The sequence below is a fragment of the Poecilia formosa genome, unplaced genomic scaffold (genome assembly GCF_000485575.1).
Source record: "Poecilia formosa unplaced genomic scaffold, Poecilia_formosa-5.1.2 Scaffold28, whole genome shotgun sequence".
Taxonomy (NCBI): domain Eukaryota; kingdom Metazoa; phylum Chordata; class Actinopteri; order Cyprinodontiformes; family Poeciliidae; genus Poecilia; species Poecilia formosa.
Window position 1 is genome coordinate 2,120,117 of NW_006799967.1, and position 9,972 is coordinate 2,130,088.

Genomic DNA, 9,972 nt, shown 5'->3' on the forward strand with positions numbered 1-9,972 from the left:
AACTGCTGCCAGTTTTGTTTTCCTCTATCTCATGCACAGAGAGCCGTTTTGTGTTTAGTTTATTGATGTTTTCGGCCGCCTTTTCAACTAAACACAGCTTGCCGTTTTCCTGCAAGCCTTCGAGCTTAAAGGAGCTGACGTCCACTTTGTTTCTCTCCTTGCGTAGGTCATAACGAAGGCACCATCGCCGTGGCCGAGGGCGAGCTTCTGTACGTCATAGAAGAAGACAAAGGAGACGGCTGGACGCGGGTTCGGAGGAACCAGGACGAAGAAGGATACGTCCCAACGTCCTACATTGAGGTCAATCTGGAACCGAATGCCAAAGGTGCTATGACGTACATCTAACTTGGCAAGCTCACCCTGTGACAGATTTATTTTATTTTTTTGTTACTTTAATCAATATCTTTCCATTGACTGGGTCAAAGATTATAGATTGTTAATAGCCGCTCGGAAAGATGCACTTCCCGTCTCCGTAGAGGGAAGGACCAATCATATTTGTCTGCTGTGCCTCACGACAGTTGATGCAGGGAGCGTGCCTTTTAATTCTGAGGTCCATTGTGTGAAGACTGTGAGGACAAGGCACACATTTTCACTGCAGTGCCACCTAGTGGTCGTACAACACGAGTCATGACACCTCCAGTCAAAGCTGCGGGACAAATCAGCTGCTGACAATGATCACCAATACATTTCAAACACAAACCTCTTGATTACACTTGAGTTAGAATCTTAAATGTTAGAATATGGACTTGAATTATCATAATATTACTCAAGGGGTCTGATCCATCACCTGAAAGACTGTCTGAATCATGTGTTTTTGTAACTCGTTGCACCCAAACAACAAACATGCTCAATGTGCAATCATACAAAACGCTGTCGAGATCTGCTGTATTAATTTTATGTCTTCAGTTACTTTTTGTAGGCCGATCAGAAATAGAAACACAATAAAATCCGTGACCTCAACTCTAAAAATGTTGCATGCCTTTAATATTATAGATGCTGGCGCATCAAGAAATGTAAAACCAATTATTGTTCCCAATGAGGGATGATTTTATAAGAATAGTAATCAAGTTTACTGCTTTTTTTTTTATTGTTCTTTTTCCACATTCTCGATTCACTTTTTGATAACTGTATTGTTGGCCTGCTCTGGATCTTTCTCTCCAGGCCAGTGGTAAAGGAATAAAGGAAAAAGAAATCAGCCACTCTCAGCTCTATGGTGAGACTGAGCTGAGGTTGCGACTTTTTAAAGCTCCGTGGTGTCTTGCATGGGTCTTCTAGCAACACCGTCTGTCATTCCACTTCACTGCCACATAATATTTCGTGCAACAAATCAGACTGACTACTTCTCAGATTAGTACAAAGGCCTCAGTTTGGCTTTCACAGGGTTTGTTATGGCACTTTTTTTTTATTTACCAGAGAGTTTTTGAGGAGTGTTGCATGCTGCAGCATCTGTGAGTGTTTTGTCATGACTTGGAGTTAGCATGTTGTGACAAAGTGCGGTGGCTGCTTGCTAGCATAAACTCACGTCAGATAACGGCTAAATAAACTGATGATTGTAGCTTTACGGACATATCTTTGGTCGATCTACTAACATTCAGTGCCTTGATCAAAATCAAGTCATACTTTTTCATCCTGTTTCGCATTTTACCACATTACCGCCAGAGAATTTAAACTTTAAAGTGGAAGGAAAATGATGGTTTATAAAATTGCTTTTGCATTTATATTCAACCTCCCTTGACAACACTTGAGGCATGTTTTTCTGCAGTCATATGGAAGCATTTTGGGGACTAGTCTAATAATATTTTTATGTAGTCTCTGTAAAATAGCTGTTTCAAGCAGATCAAGGGTCACTGCCATCTTTAGATCGTAGAGAGAGTTAAATGTTTGGGATTTTTTTCAGCCAAGTTAAAACTGTATAACTTTATTTTTAGTTTTTAGTCCATCCAGTGCTGGTTCCTGGTTCCATTTCTTTATTAATGTTATCCAACAAACTTTTTATTTAAGGTAACAGATTGAAGGGGGATGAATGTAAATGGTTGCCACTCACGATTTTTTATGTTCACATTTTTTTCATCCAGCTCACAAAATCTGTATATTAATAAAATACATAAATGTTTGTGGTGGTAAAATGGTAAAATGTGGAAAAGCTGAATGGGTATGAATAATTTTGCAAAGCACCATACATTATAACACATTATTATTACTTCTAACAGTTTCACATATACCACAACCCCTCTTCTATCCATATTTAAATATTTGGGATCTTCGAGTTTTTCCTTTAAGACTAACTTTCTTCTTTTTTTTTTGTCATCTTTTTTTTTGTTTCTTTGTTCGTTTGTGTGTATTCTTTCAAATTGCAGATTCCTAAAAGCGAGAGGCTGGCAGAGGAATGGCAGGGCAAGCAGCCGCGGCGAAAACCACGGTGTGAAAAAGTGAAAGATGGGCTCAGTCTTTAAAGAGAGAAATATCTGAGAAAGAGAGAGCGATGGATGATAAGAATGCCGCTGAAATTCACAAACATTTTGACAAAAAAAAATAAAAATAAAAAAAATTATAAGCAGCGTTGAGCTTCCTCCGCTGAACAAAAGAGATTGGTTTTACCTCTCATAACATTCTCCATTTTAACCCCCCCACCACCACCACTCAGATGACAGTACACAATTTGATCCTTGGTGTTTTACAGCAGAGCTTTGCTTCTTAATGTCACTAACTCTGCTTGCGGCGATGAAGAGGCTTTTTTTTTGGCATCCTTTCTCCTAACGCCCCTCGCTGCCCCTTGCCCGGCTCTTTTTTTTTTCTCTCTCTCTCTTCTGCCTAATTCCTTGTGGCACTCACAATTACGGGAAAGTGTGTGGTCAGAAACAGGACGGAAGAGCAGCAGGAGCCCGAAGGGGGACTTTAAAACACAGCCGCACAAAGCCGTAAACTTCCTAAAACAAGTCATCCCAGTCTCATCGCCTTCACCTTTCACTCCTTAAAAAAAGTATTTTTTTAAAAATACAACCACTCATTTTGCAGGTTTCATCCAAGCAGAAACAGAAGGAGGTGCTGATCTTTTTTTTTTTCTTTTCGTGTTTCTGCTTGCTTTCTTTGTTTTTGTGTCAAACCACGTTCAGGTTCCCGGGACCGGCTGGAGGCCCGTCACTCTCATCCACACAGTACTCATGTCTTGTCACTGGTGTCTGTTCCTCTCTCTGACCACACCCTTTCGATCCCACTCTCCTTCCTGGCCCCCACAAACCCCACTCAGGCAGCTCAGGCTACCTGTCTCACAGCTGCTTTGAGCCTCCCCCGTCTTGCTTTTTTTTTGTTATTTTATTTTTTAATTTGCTATGGCTCGGGGCGTGTGGTGTGGTGCATGCTTGCCCTGTCTTCCTCCTCGCCCCCCTCTGCTGGTGGCTCGGAGAGGCGGCTTACGCCACCCCCCACCCACCCACTCCGTCCTGCTGCCGCTGCCTCGAGCCTTTCTGTTCAGTTTAACCCTCATTGCCTGGTCACACTGTTTAAATTAACCTGAATGCTACTGTTTGGGTTCAGTGCCTGTGGTTTTTTAATAAACTTTTTTTTAAATATATTTATGTACATTTCCTTTCTGTTTGTTCAAAAAGCATGTTTTTCTTGTTTTTAACTGCAGATATGTTATTTTTCCCTCCTCCTTCTCCCAGTGCTCCAAAGTGTAATGACAGATGAGGACGTTAGGGAGCCATAATGTTGTTTTCTGACTGATCTTACACATAGATAGGCCACGTCTTGTGAATTTTTGTCTTTTTCTATTTGTTTGTAAAAACGTAATGCGACTTGTGGCTAGTTTACAGTCCAACACCCTGTGGGAAATGTCTGCTTGGTTTAGGCAACTCAGAAAAATAAATAAATATCCCTGTTTCTACTGTATACGAAAATGTACTGTGATCAACATTTTCTTGACTGAAATGTGACAACATACAGATCATCACCTGAATTGAGCCTTAACTGGGTGGGACGAAAAAGATGTAGTCTGATTTGTTTAATACGATGAAAGTGTCTGTAGGCATGGGCCGGATTACTGGTGTCAAGGAATGCCGTGGTTTTTCAAATCTGCAAACATTTAGCAACATTTCTACGATTTAAACTCCTTTTAAATCTGGAGGTGACTGAAGTTCTCTCCAGACATAATGAGCATCTCTTCTCCACCATATCCTCCAGGCTGTTGCTCAGCCAACTGAGAAAATGCTACTGCTGTCTTTCTTATACTTGTCAGGTAGATTCGGTTCAAATGGGGACAAAAATTGGAACATTTGTTACATTTTCTGCTGGTGCGGTTCACCTTCACACTGCACTGTCGAAAGAACCAAACCCGTTTACCTCCTCGCCTTTGGTGGTGCTGCACCACAAGTCGCCGAAGGAAATTACACAAAAACTTCTGAAGACGTGAGCGCAACTTCCTCCTTCACAAAATGTGAATAAAAATGGAATGGTGTCAGATTTTAGTGGTTGTAGTTCATTTCTGTTTTTGCTAAAAGACCAAAAGCCACTTCTCCCGCTATCGCTAGACTTTTTTGATATGGTTGTATTTAGTACTTGTGAAGTGGGGTCAAGAACGTGGTATTCTTTGTTCTGCTGGTTTAGGACCGGGCACGTTACTTTTGCCATTAGATCAGGATCGTTTATTCATATTTACAGATTAGCTGACCCCCAAAATTTCTGAGAGCTTAACCAAGTGGCCATATAAGTATTTTCTCAATTCATTTCACTTTGAAATTTAAGCACCCAGCATGACGAGGTGATTCTTTAGCTGCGTCACATGTGGGATATGCAAAGCACACAAGAGCTACGATGTGTTTTCAGTGTCAAATTCACAGTAAGGTATATTTTACTCCACTGAAATAAAAGCTCAATAGTAAGACACAAGAGCACAAAAGAGTTTTGGATAGAAGCAGTTAGATCATGCCGTACATTTTGGTTACATCCTGTCTGAAACCCAGACCGACCCATGCCTAACTGACTGGAAGACTACAACTTTTTCCCCATATTCAATGGCACATAGTGTACAAGATTTCAACTTTATTATTATTTGTTTATATTCTTTGAGATTCTTCCTCTTTGTCTTATTTTTGTTGGAATATTCTGTTTCTCATCCCACCTAAATAAGACTCCTCTTAACAGCAAAGATAAAACAAAAAATCCCACCATTTTGTGTTCTGTTCAGTATCCACCTACTGCAGGTTTTCATAAACACTTCCCATGCGGAGCAGTGATTAAGCAGACCTATAAATAGGCTCCCACCCACCCCCATCTCATCACGTCAAGATTTTTTGAGTTTATTTTGTGTCTGTGATAAACGTCGAGAGCAAAGTGACAGATTTACGGCAGCGATCTGCCTCACCACAAATCTTTTAGCCCTCAGAATCACCTGCCTGTACAGAGGATGTGACATGATGGAATTAGAGAGTATATATGAATTTATTAAAAAGGAAAAAAAAAAAAGTTTTAAAAGGAAAAACATCTATTTTAACTATATGGACAGTCTTACCGTGGATTTATTTGCTTCGACTAGTAAGACTTCTTTTCCGTCATGAGACCTACCAAATGGTGTGTTTTTTGCACTTTTTCATTTGTGTTCCATTTGGTGGCCCCATGCTTGTTGTTTTGGAGCACTGAATACTTTGTATTGTGTTTAATTTTATGTGCCAATTAAATATGCCTGAAAAGAAAGAAAAATATGCTTGTTTTTTCCTTTCTCTTGGCGATTTGAACACGATTGCCAGTCATTACTGCGCTAATGTGCATCAACAACTGTGTGTTTGAGAAGTCACATTTTTTATACGCAGACAAAGTCTGATTATTAGGCTTTATGATGTAAAAAAAAAACAAAACAAAAAAAAACGGATTATTCCAAGGAGCCTGCTCCTTCTTTTAAAACTTCATTTATGGAATGACATCTCAGAAATGAGTTTAAGATGGAACAAAGAACAGAGGAACAGCTAATAATCATATTGATAAGCTGCTCTGAGAAAATAAAGGCAATTTATGTGAATGAATGTCATTTAATTAATAAATTAGTCAAGCTTTGCGCTTTTTACAGGCAATTTTCAATATTTGAAGTGAGTCGTTACTGCAGATTTGCTAGTTGCTTACAAAAAGTAAATTTTCTTAATTTTTACTTTAATAGATCTCCATATTACGTAACAGAATATAGAAACTATATAAACTGACTGGGTCTACTGCAGACAATAGTGTGCTTCACTTTAATACTTAAAAACGTCTTACTGCAGTTCATGGGGCCACCAGCAGGGGGGAGACTTGTTCCACCTGAAACTTCTCTTAACTTTTAACAACTTGAGAACAAGTTCTGAAAAAGGACACGCTGTTCCCCAAAACTGTTTGGAAAAAAAAATTAAGTTGTATGTTTAGAAACATCAGTTTGCCATATGCTTGTATTTTATAGAAAAAATAAAATAGGCATTTTAATGGTATATCATGGCATGAGGGATTCATTTTCCCCAAACTGCATACAAATAGTGTTTTCTGTTTACTAAGCTAAAGCTTCGGCGCCCAAATGAAGACATATTCTCCACAACATACGACAACCACCACCACGCTCTCGGTTGGCCTCATCAAGGCCTTTGAAACCTGACAAAAGTGGCTCAAAATGGCTGAAATAAAAGAATAAAAAATGTCCCAGTGAATCCTCTGGAGCAAAACAGCTTCCCCTTTCCCAACATGATTCAGAGCTACTTCCACTCTGCACTCCTAATTGAAAAGGCCCGCTCATCAATTAACATTACTTGCAAGGCGTTGCCTTAGAACAGCTTTTCATCAACGCTCCTCAGGGAGCTTGATTAAAAGACCCCGTTTAAACTTTATTGATAGGGCACAAAACTTTATGAGATCATTTTCCTTTAGAGCGCCGCTTTAGTTTAAAAGTGCTGAAAGAAACCCAGATCAGATAAAATACACAAAAGACGGATACTTTCACAATACATCACTGCAACGGGCCAATCTGTGCCGCTTGGATTCGGATCGCATCCATCTTGTTAAAGTTTCCATTGTTAAATTTTGCATGCTTTTTTTAAATATATATATATATCAAGTTTCACAAAAAAACACTACAATAAGACATCTTATTGTAGTGTTTTTTTGTGAAACTTGGGCAAACCAATGAGCAGGGAAACTTGACCTCACCGTCACCTCTCCGTTTTGTCTGAGCGGACGGTGCAGAAGTGTACGGCTGAGGGCTTCTGGTAATGTGAGCGGTTGGGTTAAAGAGGTCTGTGGAGTCTGGCCTGCCCGCAGTGAGAGGAAGGAGACCCATCTGAGACAACACATCAATTTCCACTCACAGTTGAGCGGCGTGGGGTGTCAGGAACTGGATGGCGCGCACGGAGCGACTGCTACAAACATCAAAATCTCAGCAGGTCAGATGATGCTGATTTCCCTGCTGCATTTCCACTTTATAATTAAACTAAATACCCTGGACGGTGATGGATTATTGCTGAGATTGATGATTTGTTGTTTTCTCGGCTATAATTATGCATAAAAACATAATGAAATAATTGGCTGAGGCTGTAGTTTTCCATCAGTGAGCTGTAGAGATCGTGTCTTTAGCTCTGGGTATCACTCAGCCTAGTTCGTAAGTATTTCTCGGATTATATAATCAAACTAAGATGAGTAGCTGTGTCCTTGTAGCTGATCAATACCCAGCTGTGCTACTTAAATGCCTGACTTGTCTTGCCCATTTTGAGGAGCAGTAAGGAGAATTAATCCTCCGTGTCATATTGTACTAATACCAGACGGGAAAAAGAAATTCTTCTACATTAAAAGTTCCTAGACACTGGTCAACTTAGAAAGGTGGAAAAGTTTGAAAAAGTTAGCTTAGTTAAATTTTTTAGGTGTTGTTGGTGATGAAGTGATGTCATTTTAGGCTTTTTACACATCAAGTGAAATCACAATTTTAGTGAAAACTAATAGGGAGAACCGTTACTGTCACTGTTTCTATTCACAAAGCTTCAGTTTTGGTTGCGTTTCTCATTTCAGGTTTGAATTATTACACCTACAGCAGCTGACATCGTCATCTGATTTAATGGTCAGATTTTAACAACGACCTCTGCATCACCATAGGACCAGCAGGATGGAGTCAGGCCAGTGTGCAGAAATAATGGTTGTGATCCTCCACACTAAACATTGCTGTCCAGGGCTGCTTTTTTCTTTACATTAGGGGTGTTCAAAGTGTGGCCATGGGGCCATTTGTGGCCCTTAAAATGATTTTGTTCGGCCCAGGAATATAAGCCAAGGATGGTAAAAATAATTGAACCTTTTTTGTTAAAAAAAAAAAAAAAAAATGTTTGTTTTACTTTTAACTATGCAACAGTCCAAAGCCATTTTTATGTTTTGGATCTTTAATTTTATACAAACTACTACTACAAAAAAAGAATGGTGTTTATTGTTGAGCAGGTAAAAGTAACAAACAAAAAAAATTGACATTAACACAAATGTTTGAATTTTTAATCTAATGAATTTTGTGGTCCTCCAGTGGTTTAAATTGGCCAGTTTTTGCCCTCAGGGCAAAAAAAAACTTGAACACCTCTGCTTTGCACCCGTCACCCGGGTGCCGCTTGTAAAGATTTTTGGCTGATTACCTCGGCTGTGATCTTAACCTGCTGCTGCTGCTGCTTTCAGCCCGTTCCGTGACGGCTGCAGTTCCTGTCTGGGCCGGAGCGACAGGAGCTGGCTGCCTGATGAGGAAAGCACACCTCTGGAGACGCGGTCCAGTCTGAGCCGACGCTGGTGTTGGGTGGAGGGGAGGGGGGGAAGGTGGCTGCCCAGGCGGCGGTCTGCAAAACACATCAAGCTCCTCACCTCATGCCTGATAGGTGTTTGAGTCACATGCTGGTGTGCATAAAGGAAAAGAAAAAAAAAAAAACTTTCCTGAAAAATACATGAGCATTTATATAAATTATTCCTCCAGGTCAGACACTTTAAAGTATGGAGGACTTTTACTGCTTTGAAGTACAACACCTGCTGCTCCTCCTCTCTCTCCCAAACCAAACAGTCCTGGGCTAGGAAAGGACCTAAAGCCAAATTAATGTGAAAACAATTTCAACAACTGTGTGAGATTAATACCAGTCAGCTCAGATATTTTACCAAAGTAAGAGCATCAGGTTTTCTTTTCTTTTTTTTTTTTTTGCACTGACAAGAAATATTTGGTAAAAGAAGAGAAAAACCACTGGTTCCTCCATCTGGAAAAGTTACGTTCTGAGCAGTGGAAATTGTTAAGAGTTCAGATTTTGATGCTCAGGATTTTGCTCATGAGGATTAAATCAGTGCTGTGTATTCTCCTGGTGGTTGTGCATCCCTCAGTCTAGCAGAATTATTCATGCCCCATTAACTTTTTTATGGTTTTTAATCAACAACCGCAGATGGATTGCCTTTGCTAAAAGTGAAAATGATGGGCCAACTCATCTATGGTGCAACAAAAAAAAAAAAGCGCAAAACGCGGGTTACAGGAGCTACTCGGTGTGTCCTTTCTACAAAGCTCCAACTGGCCAACCTTCTCTGTTTTACAATAACAGCAACCCAATACATGGCTACTGTCCTGAAAAAAAATGGAAAATATATATATATATATATATATATATATATATATATATATGTAGAGCTGTTACGGGTAAAGACAGTAACAGCTCTGTCTTTACCCGTCCGTCCTGTTATGCACACTCGGAGGCCGGTTGGTTGGTTTTTATATGATTTATTGCAATCTGTAATCAGTGGTTGATAAAACACATATGGCGCAGTGAGCCTTTCTACCGGTCAACCTGTGGCTCTGTGCAATGCAACAAAGATTCCAGTCACCCTCCTGAACAAACCTCCAACACCATTTAGAAGAGAACCGGATTTGTTGACTTACCACAACAGAGCGCTGAACCAACTGTGTGGAATTTTTGGTTTCTCATCCAATTTATAGGTAACCAGTAGGGGGCGCCCAAAACCACCAATTAC

At 40.0% G+C, this 9,972-nt stretch overlaps 1 protein-coding gene across 29 annotated transcripts in view; it reads left to right on the top strand.

Annotated features, from left to right (window-relative positions):
- The window catches only part of fnbp1b (formin binding protein 1b), a 61,629-nt gene extending 58,643 nt beyond the window's left edge, over positions 1-2,986 (top strand). For 26 of the 29 annotated variants that reach the window (XM_016669874.1, XM_016669871.1, XM_016669860.1 and 23 more), the window contains one exon: positions 167-2,986. In XM_016669874.1, coding sequence (XP_016525360.1) covers positions 167-345 — 179 coding nt within the window. In that variant the 3' untranslated portion in view covers positions 346-2,986. The remainder of the gene's footprint in view (positions 1-166) is intronic. The other 3 variants (XR_001661706.1, XM_016669862.1, XM_016669864.1) reach the window with 3 other exon arrangements.
- The last annotated feature ends 6,986 nt before the right edge of the window (positions 2,987-9,972 follow it).